The following is a 19,805-nucleotide window of genomic DNA, read 5'->3' as shown; positions in this document are numbered from 1 at the left end:
ATGGCTGTAGGACTAGAAGCTGCAGAACTGTGAGTAGAATCCCATAAAAATGGGGCTTTTCCTCTTTACAAAAAAAGCTGCACCACTTTCAGCTGATCCTCAAAAAAGCAGGGCTTTTCCCTTTGCAAAAAAAAAAGCTGCACCACTTTCAGCTGTTCCTAAAAAAAAACAGGGCTTTCCCCCTTTCCTCCTCTAAAAGCTACCGGTAGGTGCGTCTTATGGAACGAAAAATATGGTGATGGGTGAGAGATAAAGCTGCTGTAATACACATAAATGACAGTTTTGTGAACAGTTGCGATCTGGAATTATGTTCATAAATGGAAACTTCTTTATTCTTTGGAAGTAGTTAAAAGATTATGACCTAGCAGGACTTACTGTCATTGACCATGACATCATGGAATGCAATACAGTAGTACCTTGGGTTATGAACTTAATTCATTCTGGAGGTCTGTTCTTAACCCGAAACCATTCTTAAACTTGGTGCGCTTTCGCTAATGGGGCCTCCCACTGCCACCATGCCGCCACCACATGATTTCTGTTCTCATCCTGGGGCAAAGTTCTTAACCCGAGGTACTACTTCCGGGTTAGCGGAGTTTGTAACCTTAAGTGTTTGTAACCTGAAGTACCACTGTATACTTGTCTTGCTGTAAATTGGCAAAGCAACACTGACAGATGGTCTCCTCCATGTTCCCAGAAAGAACAGTGATTGAAGGGAATAGTTGTAATTTTTAGTATGTTCCTCTATGTCTCTTAAATTTAGACTCCCACAGTGATTATTTTTCCTTCACTCTTCAAGAACCCTGAACAGTGAGCTCATAGATACTGTCCAATCTAATTTCCACACAAGGTACAAGCAAATAAACATTTATTTTAATTCTATTGGCATATATAGTTTTCACTGAGATATACCACTTCTTGATAGATTGCTTGGTTTCATGACGTGTGGCTGGGGGGAAATAACAAACCTTTCTCAAAGCTGACATTTCATTGTCATTGAAAAAAATATGAATAGCACCAATGTTGAATGAAAATAGCCAGTAGAAGTGTTTTACCCCATCCTAGAATATTTGTATTTCCAGTCACAAAATAAGTTACAGTCGTTTCTGTATCTTACTAACTTGGAAGGAGAAAAAGGTTTTTCTCAACAGCATTTCCTAAATCTCCTAGAGGTTATTATAAAATCCAATCAGGCATTTGCCTGTCTGGGGAAGACTATAAATTTAATAAAGAAAAATAAATTATAGTGCAGGAATTTGGCCTTTCCATCAGTTTCAGACCTGTGTGGTTATGAACCCTCCAAATAGCTGTTGTACTTATGCCTAGTAAACTCATCAAAACTATGGGAGATCATGTAAGTGGACAGAAGCAAGTGCTATGAATTATTCACACATCGGCTTCCTGTGCTAAAACCTGTACATCTTTTATGTGGGATCACATATTAACTATCCTGGGTAAGATGCACATGTATCACGAGTGCACAAGTGAACAAGGGAGGAAGGCACACCTATTATTCACACATAGTATTTTGCTGGTTTTATTTCACATGCACAGCAAATCTGAAAATGTGCAACTGGAAATAGGATGACTATTTTTTTTCTTTAAAAAAAGAAAGATGGTTCACAGGTGGCTGGTTGTGCAAGTTTAAGTTGGTTGTTAGTTGTTGCGTGTTTAGACCTTTTACCTTTCCCCAAATAAATTCACACAAGAGTCAGATATTTGGTTTGGTTTTTATATTGATTACAACCAAGTGAGTGGTTGCATAGGTTCTGGTTCGACTATCTCCCTGCACCCTTGCAGGCAGTGCTGTCCCAGAGCCATGTTCATAGGACAGCCAAGGTTGACCACCAGGGACAGCTCTGGAAGGAGCGCCAATTAGCCGACCTGATGTCCCCTGGACTCTGGCACGGGCCGGACCCCTTTCGGGGAACGCCAAACCAGTGAGTCCGTGGATTCCTCTACTGGAATATCCTTCATTTGCATAGGCGTGGCCATGTCACGTGCCACGCCTATCACCTGAACCAGAGCCTATCCACAACTTACAAGTTGTGACTATTTGCTACGCGGCAGGCGAAACCCAAGTGGCACCAGCCAATCAGCCAAATGGGGAAAATTCCTGCTGTGCCCCTGCCCCAACGGCAGATGACACACGGCGGCATAGCAAGGTCAAGCACAAGCCCTAAATATAGGGAGAGGTGGGCGGGTGTTCCGATGCGAAAGCCCCAAAGAGGAAGCTCAGTAGCCCTGCATGGGCTTAAATAGGTCCCACGTTGCTGCTCTTTTGCGATACCCCATTGGTCAGATTGCACCCCAGCAACATGGGACCGACCTATCAGGGGTTGTGGCTGATTCCAGATTACCCACCACAACAACGAGTCAGGTGGCCAGGTCGCACCGCAACACGTGCCCTCTTTTATGGAGGACACACTTTACCAAATGTCTTTTTGTCCTGCACCACCAGCCACCTGCAAAAGTAGTGTTGATTGGAAAATGAAAATAGAACTGGCTAAAATGCAGGTATGTTGCCTTTCCCTTCCCTGAAAACACTGCAGCAAATAAAACAGTTGTATCTAAAACATTACCCTGTCTTTTTGTGCAGGTTAAGATTAATTCATGCCTTTTTCCTGGCCACTGTTACCCTCCCACCCTATCATATCTCGCGTTCAGTCTCTCCATTTAAAAGTATCAGGTTAAGTATCTCATGAAACCTTGGGGAGATGTTTTCAAAATGGACAAATAGCCTGACATGGTACAAAGCATCTTCGTGTGTGCCTTCCTTCCTGGCTATGAGACTAGTAAACAATGTGTTAATCTTAACAGCTTATTTCTGTACAGTTCAAGAAGTTATTTGTGTTCACTGTTCCCCATAAGTGATAACAGCAGTGGTTAATGTGCTGTTATAGATTAAACTGACAATAATTCAACTGGGTTGTGTAACTCCTAGTGAACTCTGCCATCCAGGTTAAATAAAATATTGAAGAACTGCAAAGTGCATCACATTGTGAATAGCCTTTGTTTGTGTCTGGTATGTTGGTATTTACAGCGATGAAGCTCCAGGCAGCCAGTTGGTTACAGATAAGTTTCACATTGACTGGGATTCTGTGCTTGTCAACTCTGATAATGTCATCGTAGCTCAGTTTGATGGAAGAGGGAGTGGATTTCAAGGTCTAAAGATTCTGCAAGAAGTCCACCGTTCCTTAGGATCAGTGGAAGTGAAGGACCAGATAGCAGCTGTAGAGTACGTATGTGCAAAAGATTATTCTGTTTCCTATATTCTATTCTATTTGGGTTGATTCAGTGTTTATTTTGGAAATGTATATTTTCTGTATTGGATCAATATAAAAATATTTAATGTTTGATAGCAAGAAAATTAAATAAAATTCACTGAAACATTGTTTTGGGATTTCCCGATAAAGGAGACTTCTAGGTCTAGTCTGACTGGGATTTTCAATTGACTAATTAAACATCACATAATGCAGAATGGGCTCCTTATGCATAAAAGGTTAAAATGTATAAGACAATTGCAATATATCCCAGTTATGAAGAGTACAATTCTGCTTATCCCACTTCAGGGCTAAGGATACTGTTTCAGCATAATAAATCAAATTGATTTATCAGATCCCACACTCATTTGATAAAGATATTTAGGCTGTAATACTATACACATTTTCCTGGAAGCATGTCCCATTGAACAAAAAGAACTTAATTTTGAGTAGACATGCACAGGATTGTACTCTTTAACTGCTTTATCTTAAAATGTATACATCCCTAATCAGTATAATAGCTTAATGAATAATCCTGCTTAAGATATACAAAAGTCTGAATGAATGGAAAAATTAATAGCTAAAAATAAATCAAAATTGTATTACAACAGTTTTCTTATGAAGGCCCACCAAGTCTTAGAGGCTGTCATATCATGCAATTTTGGGTAAGCCACACCCACCTTCCTAGGGCCTGACACCATATATAATGTCAGCAGTACGGAAGTTTTGGTTGCTTGGATGCTTTTTTTCTTACCTAGGATCTCACATTTAGGGACAACAAGAATTGTGGCCCAAACTCACAAAATGTCTTTAATATTTTATCCTGCTATGAACATTGCAGCTGATTTTATTTTTATGTTGAAGATTGTTACAATAAAACTGCAGTATGTATTATTAATGGGATCAAGAAAAAATGTGGGAGGCTTAAACAAAACAAAGCGTAATTTATTTAATATTCTCTTTTGAATTATCTGCAGTACAGTAGTCATAAATATGAACATTCTTCAGGAAATAACTTTAAAAATGAAAAACAACTTTTTTGTAATATGATATAAACTTCCTGTTACAGATACTTGCTAAAGCAACCATTCGTTGACTCCAAGAGGCTGAGCATATTTGGAAAGGTAACATTCTGGAATGAATATGATGTAGCAACTTGACCCTAATAGCATTTTGTCCGTTTCTGATTCTACTATGGTTTAATTTTGTTTTTATTACAAAAATTACTAATGTCCACTCTAGGAGTGGTGCTAATTCAACTCCAGGCATTGTTTGATTATTTATTTATTATCTAGATTAAATTAAATTTGGTTTCAGGCCTGGAACTCTCACAGACACTGATGAAAAACCTATGCCAGGAATGGTATGTAGGGGGAGGATTTGGGTACCAATGGCTATGGTAACCTTCTCCATAGACTCTCTGCAGTTGGGACTGGTGGGTCTTGCAGTAGGGGCATTTCCAAGAGATGGTGTAGTGAGACTTCTGCTTGTATTAGGGGTCCTGCAGGGTTCCATTATTTCTCCCACTCCTTTTGGCATCTATATGAAGCAGCTGTGGAGGCAGCATCAGTATGGTTATTAAACCCAAGGGTATTTATTTTTCACATCCATGTTAGCTGAAGCACTAGAAGTCTTAGACCAGTGCCATAATGGAGTGGATAAGGCCCAGTAAACTACAACCCAGTCCAGCTGATGTTGGGAGATGCAGGGTGTGCCTGGATAGTGATAACTACATTAACCCATGCTGTGAAACCTCCTGGTAAGGCTGCTTCCATGAGGCTACTTTTGAGGATGATTTGGAAAATTCAGCAAGTTCAAAATACAGCTGCAAAGGTTCTGACCAATAGGTTGCACCATATCAGAATGATTCTTAAACTTCTGCATTAATTACAAATGTTTGTGAGCACACTTCAAATTGCTGGTGCTTAACTTTGGAATGGGTAACTGTTGCCCTACATAGGCTGCTGGACAACCACTCCCATTAGCCACGCTGACTCAGGCTCATGGGAATTGGAGTCCAACAACATTTGGAGAGCCCCAGGTTACCCATTCTTATTTTAAAGTCCTACTTTGAGATAAGTGTAACTGAAGGAATGTGCTTCTTCTGCCAGCCCATGTTCAGACGTCACCATCAGCAGTCCTACTCCAAATGGCCTCACCATCATGTCAGATGGGTAGTGACTGGGACAGGGCCTCTTAGGATTTCTTTCCCCAAGAGGTTCACCTGAAAGCTTCCCATCATTTTGGTGATAAATACCAGTACCTTTTTATTTGACTTGTTACTGTGACAACATTCTGAGGGCTATATAGAGTGCACATTTTTAAAATAAAATATGCCAGTTAGGGCCGAACGATACTAATCTGGCTTCCAGCATCATTCTATATGCCGATACATCATGACGTCTGGAATGTATCTCGACTGTTTCTTCCTCCCGACCTTAGGGAGGAAGCAGCAGCCAAGATACATTGCCCAGCCCTACAACGGTAAGGCTGAGAGACACCAGGGCTCCCTTAGAGGTGCCTGCCTGTTTTCGCCCAAGCTGCTGGCCTGCATCTTTCCACCTGGAGCAACTGACCACCCGAATAGGAAAGACTCAGGCAACTTGAGCTGGTATCGCAATGTGAACACCATATTATTTCAGACAATAAATTGTATTACTGCCCAGCTCTAATGCCAATTTTAGGTGAAGCTAGGAACGCCCTTGAATGCTAACTTCAAAATAGCAAGAGTTAAGAGCCAGTGTGGTGTAGTGGTTAAGAGCGGTAGACTCGTAATCTGATGAACCAGGTTTGCGTCTCCGCTCCTCCACATGCAGCTGCTGGGTGACCTTGGGCTAGTCACACTTCTCTGAAGTCTCTCAGCCCCACTCACCTCACAGAGTGTTTGTTGTGGGGGAGGAAGGGAAAGGAGAATGTTAGCCGCTTTGAGACTCCTTAGGGTAGTGATAAAGGGGGATATCAAATCCAAACTCCTCTTCTACTGTAATCTGAAAAGGGGAAAAAAACTAACATTGAAACTTAGTCTATGGTTTATAACAGAACTCAATATACCTAAGTGGACTTTAAAGTGATGAAGTACATGGTCAATCTGCCTATGGAAATCAATGAGACTTGAAAGTATGAAGTTTGACTTCATTGTGCCTTCAATATATAACATTTTCCAATATTTTTGAATCAAGCAGTTTCATTTTTATATTTATGTTTTCTGGAGGTGCTTGGTTACAGAAGTCATGGTAAAAGTAGACTAACTTCCTGCATTTGCAGTTGTCAACAGGTTACCATGCCCATTGAGTCAATCACCCATCTCGTACTCCCGTTCTGAGTAATACCCCTCCCCACCCTCTCACTATATATAAGGGTCTGGTGACTTCTGTTAAAGTGTATCTGAAGACGTGTGCACGCACACCAAAGCTCATACCCAAAACAAACAGTTGGTCTCTAAGGTGCTACTGGACAATTTTTAAAATTTTTGTTTATTTATTTTGATTGCGTCAGACCAACACACCTACCTACCTGAACCTAGAATCCTGCATTTGAAGTTATCATGTATTTAATACACATGCTTAAAAAAACCTTCCTTCCAAAAATGCAAATGTGGCTTGCTATTACTTTCATCGTGTCCTTTTTAATACATATTTTACATGCAAACCCATTCACAGCCTATTGTGCTATGAGTAACATCCTTTTTTGTGCCATCTGTTCAAGATATCCTTTGTTAGTCTGTCAGCTGTTGGATGCTATTGCCTCTGTCATTAAATAGAAGAGCCAGACAAATACTTTCACCTTTAGCAAAAAGTTAAATAGATTCTCAACCATCTCTCTTGCTCTGTCTCAAATCGTGTTTAGAACTTAACCACAAAAAGAGTTGTAGTTTTCAGATATTGATGTTTGCTTCTTTTGGATGCAAGAGATGAAGCAACTCTTTTAAGATATCTACTCTTTGTGCCCTTCCTAGTTGTAAATCTCATTGTGACTGTTGTAACAATTTGTTACTGCATACACACATACAGTGTACTACAGACTGCACACATTCAGTATCAAATAAAGTATCCATCAGTCATTACTTTAGCCGTCCAGGAAAGTTATATGTCTTCCCCTTTATGGCTGACATAGCTTTAATTATGTGGCCATTAATACACAACCTTCATATGCAAAAGCAGTTCCTACTCTACCACTTCAATTGATGCTTCCCCCCACCTCTTGTATTACAGAAATAGACCCCCTTTTGCCATCTCTGGTTGGGCTATTTTATAAAGCCCATGGCACATTCCTATCACTTTCATTGGTATGCAGCACTCAGTCAAGTTCATATATAAGCAGTGCTTTTTTTCTAGAGTAAAAGGTGCCAGAACACACCTCCCCCAGAAGACCCACCCCAGAGCCCAAGGAGGATATATTCGGGCTGGGGGATCTCCTCGTGAACCAGAGGCAGCTTCTGTCAGGCTCTGTTTGCAGGGCTGCCTCAGCCGCCTTCGCATGGGCTACCTCTTTCTCCTGGGAGGAAGAGGCAGTCCCTCTGCCTGATGCACAGCTGCCTGCACCTCAACAGAACAGTTTGCCAAAGCACATGTGAGCCAGAAGCAGGATGGGGACTTTGTTAAACTGCTCCGCTGAGATGCAGGCAGTCACACGCCCTTGAGTGGAGCAGTTTAAAGAAGCTGCCTGCCCTCACAGTCCATCTGTGGTATGAGGGCCAGAGTGTGATGGCTGCTTCACCCGGCAGTATATCACCCTGTTGGCAGAGTGACTCAGGAGCAGGAGCAGTTTCACTCACGATACACTGCCATGTGAAGCCACCATCACAGTCTGGCCCTCATACCAAGTCCTGGGTGATGTATCAATACATCGTCCAGGCCTATTGTTGAGGTTGCTTAACTGAGGAGCAGAATGAGGTTCCCCCACGTGTCTCTGGCTCACATGAGCTGGAGCAGGTGGGGGCTTGCTCAGCTGAGATATGGCTTCCCACACATTAGCTGAGAGGCTGAAGAGCCTCAGCAAAGCCCCACTGTGCCTCTGCCTCTCCAGAGCCCATAGAGGATATCCCATTTGGGGTCCGGGGAGGGTTTCCTCATGAGCCAGAGATGCAGTGGGGTTTTGTTGACACTGGTCAGGTCTCTCCCACTACTTCCAGTGCCAGGGTGAGAGGTGTCGGAATGCTGTTCTGGCTGGAAAAAAAGGCCTGGTTATGTGTACATTGAGATAAAATAATTATTTAAATTCCTAAGTATTTTATTCATTAAATGCATTAATAATGCATTTTAATGTCAACAGCTATATCACAAAATTTGGAAAAGTGCAAAATCCAAAAGATAATTACATTCTGATTTCCACGTTAGTCTGAGAGTAATTTCCCCCCAACCTTTTTATTTGTATTTTATAGTTATAAGTAATTTATTTTACAAATCTTGAACTGTGTGCTTTGCATAAACTTTATATTGGGTTATATAAGATTTTGTTGTAGTTTTCAGGGATTTTTTTTTTAAATTAAAAAATGTTATTTTGAAGTAAGCAACCAACATGGATTTGTATGCATAGACGTACACAGAGCACAGTGAAAGTCCACATTGTCAAGGACTCAAAAGATCCTCTGCACATAATAATGATTAATAAATTATTATCTGGGTTTAAAAGAGATGGATTTCTTCCCACAGAGTGAAGAATGACACAGGTGTTTTTGGAGAAACCTGCTGTTGGTTATATAAGTCTAACATTAGGGTTGCTAGACCCTGAACTCCATCTCTTAGAAATGTGGAATCAATCGGCAAGCATTTTATATGGAAACAAAACAAGTGGGCTTAGTTTTTTTTAAAACAAACAAACAAATGGCTATTTCAACACAGTTCCTCTTCATCCAACAAATGACAATTTATAAATTTTGAGTGAGGCAGGTGTTGGCCATCATAAGCTGCTTTGTGGGCATAATGTTCATTGTGGTGCACATCTGACACAGGAGATAATTTGTGAAGAGCAAACCAGTGCTTACTTTTTACTGCCTTATTGTATATTCAAAAATATCACTCCTGCAACTGCCTGAGTTTTGATAAATTGATTCCCTCTTACATCATAAACCCCTTGCACAAAAGCATGTGTTGGAGAGAGATATTTCTCCTTATATGCTATTTTTCTAGATATACTCCTCCCTCCTAAAAAAAAGTAAATAAATCAGATAAACATTCAAACATGAACTTCCTGCATATTAAGATGGCACAGTCTGAGAATCAACCCAAGATGTTATATGGATTGCCATAGCCACATTCAGTGTGTAGCCAAAAGCCAAAGAATTTCTTTACACACACCAAATAGTTCCCCCTCACCACTTTGGAAGGCCCATTCCCCTGAAAAAAAATGTGGGGGGGGGTTTATATTTGCTTACTTTTTGCAGGGGAGTGGGCTCTAAGAACTTTCACATGACATACCTTTTTCTTAATTCTTACCTTAATCTGGGGTGGCTGATTTTTCTCTTCTACTATTGCTTGAAGGCCCATCATGATATAGCCTCATTCCTTAAGGCATTTGCAGGGGGTGGGGTGGCTCTGATTGCAGAAGAAAACAACAATAATGTTCAGCTACCTCATTACCACCGTGCCTAAATATCTAATAAATATTTAGAGTGTATTTTGACCCTGCCCAGCCCATGAAATGCCAAGGAAAGCTGGGACAAGTGCTGTGTCCTATCATTAACATCCACCCCACACCATTTCCACCAATGAATAAATATATCAAATAAATCAAATAAATATATCAAATATTTAAGTACATCAATTATGACTGGTTGTTACATTCAGGGTATATGGGGTGACTTTCCCGCTCCCTCTTCCCTGAGCTCTCACCAGCAGCTTCAGTGCCGTTTTCAGCTGTTCAGGCCTTTCCTGAGGGTCCCCCAGCCCCCCAAAGAGGCTTTTTGGGGAAGGTAGCTGATACAATGGGGCGGGGAAATAGTAATAATAAAATGTTCCTAGCATGAAAGGACTTCCAGTTGCATAACTCTGGATACAACCCACACTGTAAAAAATAGTACTGAGTAGGCCTTAAAAGAACACACCCATTTGTAAACTAATGAATCTGTAATTAATAATAATAATAATAATAATAATAATAATAATAATAATAATAATAATTTATTTGTACTCCACCCATCTGGCTGGGTTTCCCCAGCCACTCTGGGTGGCTTCCAACAGAGATTAAAAATACATTAAAACATCAATCATTAAAAACTTCCCTAAACAGGGATGTGTTTAAGTAGTTAATTTGATCTGCCTTCAGATGTCTTCCTAACATCAGGTAGTTAGTTATCTCTTTGACATCTGATCAGCATCTTGATCAGCCCAGATGCCTCCAACTCATTGGCTTAAGTAGTTAATTTGATCTGTTACAATTTCTAGTGGCACATGTAGCCAAGGACTGCTATATGGAGGAAAATCAGCTGCCGAAATGACTGTTTGAATTTGCCTTAGCAATATGGTTAGTGTGTACATGAATTATGCTGTCATTGGCCATTTGTGTCTTTCTGGCTGCACCTATCAGTCATGTGGTCTGCCATCAAAAACGTCATCTCTTGCTCCTCTCTTTCCTGATACTGCCAAGTAATGTATGATGACGTCATGCTGTGAATTCTATTGGTTGCCTGCATGTCATTGGCTATCACAAAGACATATTTTCTGTTACTGAAGAAAGAGAAAGGTTTTTCTGCAGCAACCACACACATCTCCTGTAACATTTGATTCTGGACTCCAAGTATTTATTCATAAGTAAATAAGAAAAAACATGACTTAACCTTTGAATAATAGGGCTTATTCCCTGCCAGTCACAGTCAACAACACTGAGTTAGAAGGACCAATAGTCTGGTTGTGGAAGGCATCTTCCTGTGCTTCCCAAGCCACCATACTACTGAGTGGGAGGCTAAAATGCCATTTTTACCAATAGATATAAACTTTAAATAATTTCAGGGCACTCTGTTGTAGTGAATATTGGCTCAAAAAACTTTTTAAGACAAAAATGGCTTAAAACAGGTTTGATTCTATCTTTAACTGTCAATTTATAATTCACAGAAGATTAGAGGGCCATAGAAATAGATGTAAATGCTACGGTTCTGCATAACAAAAAACCCACAGTTTCATTAAGGCAATAATGGGCACATTTTAACTCACATTAGGTTGTTTTGTAGGGCTATGGAGGATACATTGCATCAATGATTCTCAAGTCCAATGAAAGGCTTTTCAAGTGTGGAGCAGTGATTGCACCAATTACAGACATGAGATTGTATGGTGAGTATTTTGTATTATTCAGTTTGTCTACTAGGCAGGTACCCAATTTCCCCCCTCTGACGGATTAAAAAATAACAGATGCATTAAAAAATAACAGAAGCGGCAAATCTTTTACACTGGAAGGGACTGTACCCATTCTGCACCCATGAAGCCTTGGGTTTAGTTTCATGTGATTAGGTCCCTAAATGTTAGCTCATTTAATCTGGAAACAATTTAACACAAACAAATAAATTTTAAAAATCCTGTTTCCCCTGCAGCATCAGCTTTTTCAGAAAGATACCTTGGCCTTCCATCTAAAGAAGAAAATGCTTATCAGGTAAGCAATTTGTACTTTAGATATTTATGGTGTTGCAGGGGCACTTGAAATGCAAATCAGTCGTAGAGGTGTACAAGTGTGTGTGTTTCTTTCCTAAAGGCATCCAGCGTGCTACACAATATTCACGGCTTTAAAGAAGAAAAGTTGTTAATTGTCCACGGGACAGCTGATAGTAAGTATACACACAAATAGTTCCATTTACAGTTGCAGCTAGTGGCGCAGCTAAGTTCAGTGAAAGAGAGGCGTGTGTGTGTGTTCTTCTGATAATACTGAGCTTTGTCTGCCCCCAGAGAGCCTGTTGTCAGAGTCAATTGACAGTTTTACATCTGAACAGATGACATTTCTCGTAACTGAATATTTGTAACTCTTAGCAGCTGTAGGTACCAATTTGTTTAAATCATATAAAACACCCATGTCATTGGTAGATGACAACATATATTAATAAATGACAGCATCAGTATTTAATCAGCTTTCAAATTAGTGATTCCACCATTGGCAAAATATAAATGTTGCGGGGGTGGCGGACTTATAGCATACAATAGATTGTAGTGGATTAATTTCTACAGTGCATTTACAGTGTACTGCTCTTCACTGCTAAACAATGCATGGTTTCTTATATTTACATGTTCAAACACAGGCTTAACTAGTATGGGAATAATATTTCCAGAGGAGTGGGTTTTCCAACACTGTTTCATGAAATTGGAACACCTTGTCCCAGTTCAACGGATGGGTACAACCATTCTACCTCCTTGGACAGCTAAAAAGGCTAATCATTCAGCCAGTCCAGCTGAAGACCCAGAACCACGACCTGCATTGTGGAAGCAAAACTAAAATTGAGTGGAGGCAGGGTGAAATATATTTTCCTGGAAAAATCAGCAAATTCTAAGAGGTTCAGTTTCACTTAGGAATGGTGAATCAGAATATAACTTGCCCTTCTTAAACCAACACGCAAATAAAAACAAAGCTATCCTTAAATATCCATACTACTGTGAATTTTGTGATGCAGTTCACCAGTCAACATGTCCAAAAATGCATATATTACCTAAACATATTAATATGTACCGGTATATTCTATATATAATACATATAAAGCAGTCAAGGCCCATGCAATACTATATTTCTGCAGCATATTTTATAAGTATTTGTATATAGAATGAATACAACTGAATAAAAATACTTAAATGCAATATAATATTATGTTGTGTATAGAGTATTATACATAATAGTATGAAAAATTAGACAAGCCAGTAAAAAATAATAATTCACTTTTTAGATCAAGGAGTGAAATAGGAAAAATCAAGCCTGGCATCCAGATGTTTCAGAGAATTCTATCCCTGGCTATCATGCTATAGCTGTTCTGTTATGAAGAAAGAAGTTATTTCTGGAAGTGCTAGGAAAGAATATTCAGCAGAATTACCCACTTTAGGGCAGCAACAGAGAAGATGCAGTTGTGGCCTCACTGATAGATCCCTGTCATTACAGTGTCCCTGACCTTCACATGTTAAGTGCAGAAATATGTATGAGCATATTAGATTGAAGCCTGATCAAGATTGCAGCCAATCTGTAAGATCTGATAGACATTAATAATGCTTTTTTGCTAACACATGTTATTGCCCCACAGCTAAAGTTCATTTCCAGCATTCAGCAGAATTAATTAAACATCTAATAAAAGCTGGAGTGAATTATACTATGCAGGTATGTAATGGTCAGATATCTCAATAGTGTATCTTTCAATATGTTTTAATTATGACCAGTCTTAGAAATTTTATTCTTCTTTTCCTTGCAAATACACAATATATAAGAAAATAGCATCATGCTTGTCTATGTATAGTTGAATAACTTCAAAAAATGAATCTATGCAAAAATAAAATAAATAATAGAGAGTTGGATCCAGACTGATTTCTGCACAGAGGACTCTCCACTGCAGGAAGACGGCTTTAGAGTCTAAACATCACGGCTGCATGAGCATCTTGGCCCCTTTGATGCTCTTTTAAGTATTTAGAAACACAATACTATTTTTATAGTGACATTGAAAGATAAGCTCTGACCTCTTATTGATCAAAGCTAATGACTTCATTATACTTCTATGTGCTGTTCTTAAGTGTATTATTCCTATCTGTTATAAGGTTAACTTGGAAATTAAAACTGTGCTTTTGCTGATTAGAAAGGATGAAATGCTGGGAAGTAGCCAAGTCATTTATTTATTTATTTAAGGTTGTGAAACACTACTGAAATGTAGACTACCTGTAGGAGATAGAGAACAGAAATATTCTGGAGCAATATATTTGGAGACACCAGTTAACAAGTGTGACTGATTGTTTAAGTAAAATATGTTTGTTAAACCTTTTAATTTTGAAATGAGGTTTGGCAACTGTACAATAATAGTAGTTTTCATTTCCTATCAGCTGTCAGGTAAGTAAAACCGCAAAGGTAGTCCAGCATCATTATCAATGCCCATGTTTATGTCCAAATATTACCAGTAGCAGCAATATACAATCCCACCCACTATCTGGGCTCCATATCATTAATATTGCTAGTGCAATAAACCTTTGGATTAGTTTTGAAGTCATACTAGATCCACATTTTTACCAGGTTGTATATCAGGCTGATACAATAATTGATAGAAATTAAATATCTATTCCCCCTAAACCATTTTGAAAATCCAAAACAGAAAGGCCATTTTAAATAAATATATGTAAATACTTTTATTGCTAAAGCTTTCAGTGTAGGTGATGAAATGCTGATTTAAAATATCAGGGAAATGAATTTTAGTTTGAATTTTATGAGCTTTCAATGAAGCCATAACATTGCCTAATGCCTAATTCTGTGTTGATGCAAAAGCATTTAAAACAAATCAGAGACCCCCATCATTTGGTTTTTAAAGCCTATTTATTTTTACATTTCCTCACCCAGATCTACCCAGATGAAGGTCATTACATCACATCAGAGAAGAGTAAATATCACCTTTATAGCACAATTCTCAGCTTCTTTAGTGCTTGTTTAAAGGAGGAAGCGCCAATTTTATCACAGGAACCAGAGGAAGATGAATAAGGAAGCTATTTGTACAGAACTGAGGAGATTTTCAGTGAGGCTCACTGAAACCATAAATAAAAGTGACTGTGAGAGAACAGATTCTACAGAAGCCCAAGGGCAGCTAAAGGATATACCAGTGGAGCAGCACATTTGGTGACAATGAGCTAACAAACTGGGATTTGAATACAAAAGTCCAAATGTATTACCAAGGGACAAAACGTATACCTTTGTGGAAGGCCAATGGTCAGATGCAGTTTCCTGGAAGAAATTAATTTTGCATAAGAGTAGGGTTAGTGCATGTTGATTCTGTTAAGATTCACTGTTTGTTCTGTATGTAGTTGCTCTGTTTTTATTTAAAATGCACATAATTTCTCAATTTCAGCATAATACACACCTGACATAAATATTGATATTTGCACAGGAGAGCTGCAGCCTAACCAACTATTGCAACTTTTCAATTAGTGCAATTTTTTCACTGTCAAGCTTCAAAATATTGAGAAAATATCATTTTGTTTCAATTTACACTGGGAAACAATATCAGATTAAGTCTGATAAATACACATATTAGTTTGTTTCCCTTCCCTGTAAAAGTTTTTCAAGCATTCACTATTTTACTGTACCAACTATAATTCAATAAGCAGAATTTTGGTAGTATACGCTTGGACTTTATGTATATACACAGAACTCCTTCCACAGAAAATGTCTGTGTGCTTGAACAATTTTTTCAAGCCATGATTACAGCTATGTTTAAACCAGTATCAACAACTAAAATAGTTTCCCTGGTTAAAAGTTGTATCTTTTCATTTACTAAGAAATATTTGGGTTGTGTTTTTTCGTATTGTTTACAGTAGTCAATAGTTTGCTGGTTACACTCTAATTTTAGAATATGCTACTTTGTCACATGTAAATTAGATACATGAATATTAAATTATAGTTTCAGATAAAGAGATTTTATTAACAATGTAAGCCATTTGAGTACTACTTTGATGAATCATTTGTGAAGCTGGTTCTTGCAGATGGGCTGAGATTCCATTCTGAACTTCAACGCCAACTTGTGGTAGCACATCACAGAACAGTCTGTCAGTTTTTATTTGGTGTGTCACAGCTGCCCAGGCTGTTACATGAAAGATTTAAAATGATTTGTTTTATTTCTAAAGAAGCCTTCTGATGAATGATTTTTAAAATTTTTATTTTATTCAGGTGAAGTCCCTGAAATGCATCACATGTATTGTCAAGGTGAATTACAGCCCTACAAATCACACTATGAAATAAACAACCCACTCAACTCTGGCCATCAGAATATTAACTTCTACGATTGAAGTTCTGTATCTTAATTTTAGATATACATTCTAAGATGCTGTTTCATCCAAAGAAATTTGCCAATTTGCACGACTTTTGCTTCCACAGCTGAACTCTCGTCTGCCCCTAATGTGAACATTGAAAAGTTGGCCGGGAAAATCTAGCAGAGACTGGGGGACACATGGCGGGGGAGAGGGAAAGGGAGGGAAAGTTCAGTTGTGCAGGCAGAGGCAACTTGTGCTAACGGGGCAAGTTGGTTGGGTCCAACCCAAATAATTTTTTTGTTGTCCCTAGGAGTTTTGATCGTGAGTTTTTCACTTTCATTTTTAAAAGCACTCTCTATGCACTGGGGGTTGTGTTCCTTGTGGAAGCAGGTTACAAGTGCCATAGCATTGTTTCAGCACTCAAGATGCTCTAGCTATATCTTGCTGTCCAGCAAAAGAAAGGCCACCTTTTAAGTTGTAAAGAAACAAAATTGTAGAGTTTCTTGAGGCAGCAGAGTTGCCTGAAAGTATTTGTAGCGCTTTCTCCTCTTGGGACAAAAATGGCCAATGTGGTCTCCATTTCTCCACTCCCAATAGGGTGGTAAAAATAGGCCAGCCTGGCTCATCTTTATTAGATGAGCATCTATTTGACATGCATTATTGTTGTACCAAACGCTCTGCATATGAAACCCTCAAAATGTTAGAAGTTACAGCTTCTTGTGGTACACTACTCTAATGTACTCTTGAAGCTTGTCACAGAGCTATCTCTTCAGGTCCATATTCCACTGTTCATGGCATCAAAGAATGGCAAGAACATTCAACCAACGACAAGGGGAATGTGGTAGATAAATACATGGAAACTAGTCCTATAGCCCTATCCTTTAATTCACCGAGAAAACAAATTTATCTCCTTTTTTCCCGTTCACTCAATACATTTACAAGACTGCACTTAAATGCATTAGCTGAATGGCCTCGATAGCTTTTTACCACAATGTTGTGCATTTTGTTTCCTTTTAAAAAAATATATATATATATATATATATCCTACTTTCCTTCTTAGAAAAGGAGTTGTTCAAGGCAGCTAACAGCAATAATCCTGATGTTTAAAATACACATTATCAAACCAAAATCGGTGAAAAAAGCATGAAGAGCAGCACTCGGATTCAATTCCTTAAGTGTACCTAGTAATCCACTATGTGTGGGGAAATGCTTACTTGAAAATATCCCACTTTAAAATTGTATTTGTATCAAAACATTTTACTACCTGACATAATGGGTCATATTTTAGAAATCTGATCTACATACACAATATTTTAAATAACTACAATTACTAGATAAGGGATAGTTTGCAAATCAGGTATGCCAATTTGTGCATAAATAATCAGTAGACCTCACAGTTTACAGGCTTTCTTCATAAGTATTGTCTCCTGTTTTGAGTACCTTGCAGCGTTCACATTAGTTTTGAAGTGTGTGCCTTAGCAAACATTTTTTGTAGCTTAGTCCTGTGCAACTTTTGAACTAACAAATCAAATATGGCCTGCCAGCCATAGGTTAGTACCTTGATACTACCGGTAGCTGTACCTTTGCTTCTTGCCTGGGATGCCAGGGCCCATCATAGGAGTTTGGTTTCTAGGCTCATATGATGTACAGGAGTGCAGTAATCTTCCCAGGATGCTCCCTAACTCATTTACAGCTTAGATCTGGGAGGTTTCATTGTAGCTCCATGCCCTCAAATCATGACTTTTACTAGCAATGGAGCAAATACTCCACTAATGCCTTTGGAAGAAATGTGCAAGAACAAAATACAAGTGGGAAAGAAATAAAAATAGGATGAAAGGTGGTTTCTGAAAAGGTGTTCCAACAAAAAATTGCTGGTTTGTATTGGCATCCTAGTTCCATTGCTCAAAACTAAACAGGCCTGAAGAACATTTAACATGCTAAGCTGAGTGCACCATGCCAGCTATGTGGAGCAGCCTATTGGGAGAGTGATTCTAGTTTTTACTGCCTCCTGTAAAATAAAAAGGGTGGGGGAGAGGGAGGATAACAGTGCTTATCAAGTACTTGGCAGATCACTATAGATGGCTGGAGAGCTACATTGGTTTTTCTGGTTCAAAAAATGTTAACAGGTCTCTCTTGTATATGGTTTTGCTAGGGCACCACTCAATAGGAACAGCCACTGATGCCTTCCAAATAGTTTGTTACACAAATAGCTTTAGGTTTGAGAGTTTGATATCGGAGCCAGAGGCTAAGATGAAATGAAAAGAAAAGAAGAAGAAGGAAGCACAAGATAATTGCATACACATCCATCCGGACCTTGACCATAATTTGAAGGTGCAAACAATGTAGATACTATCAAGTAAGCAGTGCCACCATGTATCTATAACACCATTAGGCTTTTCCTATTGATCGAGAGCCTAGTGGAAACCACTGATTAATTCAATTCAGAATGCAAAAGGTTAGGCTATAATATTTGCAAAGGCATGTTATCAATCTTGTCACTGAGGCTACCAGTGGTGGTGAACCTGTCTTATCATGAAGCATGTTCTCTTAGTGAGCTAATTATCCCCACTGTTGACATATTTGCTTATTTATACAATAATTTATCTGCACACCACTGTAACATCTGGATATATTTGCATAAATTAAAACAATATATTAATCATTCTGCAAAGAAGGGGGATGAAGCTATATCCAATTTCTTCTTTTCTCATCTGGGCTGCTCCAATTGTAGGAAACTGCCTTACACAAAGTAGAAATATTGGCTAGTCTGGCTAAGCACTGTGCACCCTAGGGCTGTGTATAGCTCCATACCACGGCCACAATGCACCCCAAAACCTGCCCTGGGCTAGCCTGTGGACCTGGATCCAGTCCCAAAGTCTATTTAGGGTCTAAATAAATACAGCTGGGAGGGAGAAGAAAGGAAGGGGGAAGGAAATGTTGCTCTTAATTTTCCCCTTTCCCAACTGAGAGCAGCGGGGTAAATTCTGTGGGTCTTCCTTTGCAGGTGGCTTCTCCAGCAGGATTGGTGCCTCTGCAGAAGAGCTGCTCACCAGACACCTCAATTCTGCTTGGCGCATATTGCTCCTTTGCAAGCAATTTCTCTTCAGGGGAGCCATTTGCAATGGAGCACTCTGCACCATACTGGGAAAGAAAGTCAGGTGGTGGGCTCCTACTTTTTCTGGGTGATCAGGGATCTTTTCAGTTTGTTTGTTTTTTTCTAACCCAGGGCCTGTCTTTCCTTCCTGACGCCCCGCTTATTGACAGCCTTGGATCGTTCTGGGCCAGCCATCCAACCCGACTTGTAGCGAGCCATGGCTGCCTGTACCTGACTTGTCCTGCACCTGACTCCCTCAAAAGGTGCTTGATTTGGCTTGGGTCTCAGCTGAATCCAGGGCATAACCCTAAAGCAGCTCTTTAGTACCTCGGACAAAGTCCTTTCTCAGTCTTACCTATAATTGCTAGGAATTGAACCTTGGGGCTTCTGTATGCTAAGCACATCTCCTGAAACTAAGCTACAGCCCCTCTGCGCATAAAAAGTAACCTTAGCTGTTTGTATTTGAGCAAAATGTTTCAAGCCACTGTGACAGGTAAGTGATGTTTGTGAAATCAAGAGCAACTGGCCAAGGAGCAGAAAGTATATAGATCACAA

The 19,805-nt window shown here is 39.3% G+C and overlaps 1 protein-coding gene across 1 annotated transcript in view; it reads left to right on the top strand.

Moving 5' to 3' along the window:
* DPP10 (dipeptidyl peptidase like 10) overlaps nt 1-16,173 on the top strand; it is a 522,334-nt gene extending 506,161 nt beyond the window's left edge. Inside the window, exons 20-26 of the mRNA XM_033163716.1 lie at nt 3,041-3,235; nt 4,330-4,384; nt 11,425-11,524; nt 11,782-11,840; nt 11,940-12,012; nt 13,462-13,535; nt 14,754-16,173. Coding sequence (XP_033019607.1) covers nt 3,041-3,235; nt 4,330-4,384; nt 11,425-11,524; nt 11,782-11,840; nt 11,940-12,012; nt 13,462-13,535; nt 14,754-14,891 — 694 coding nt within the window. The 3' untranslated portion in view covers nt 14,892-16,173. The remainder of the gene's footprint in view (nt 1-3,040; nt 3,236-4,329; nt 4,385-11,424; nt 11,525-11,781; nt 11,841-11,939; nt 12,013-13,461; nt 13,536-14,753) is intronic.
* The last annotated feature ends 3,632 nt before the right edge of the window (nt 16,174-19,805 follow it).

The sequence above is a fragment of the Lacerta agilis genome, chromosome 1, assembly GCF_009819535.1.
Source record: "Lacerta agilis isolate rLacAgi1 chromosome 1, rLacAgi1.pri, whole genome shotgun sequence".
Classification (NCBI taxonomy): domain Eukaryota; kingdom Metazoa; phylum Chordata; class Lepidosauria; order Squamata; family Lacertidae; genus Lacerta; species Lacerta agilis.
The sequence above is the reverse complement of the archived record's forward strand: the minus strand, read 5'-3'. Positions and strand labels throughout refer to the sequence as shown.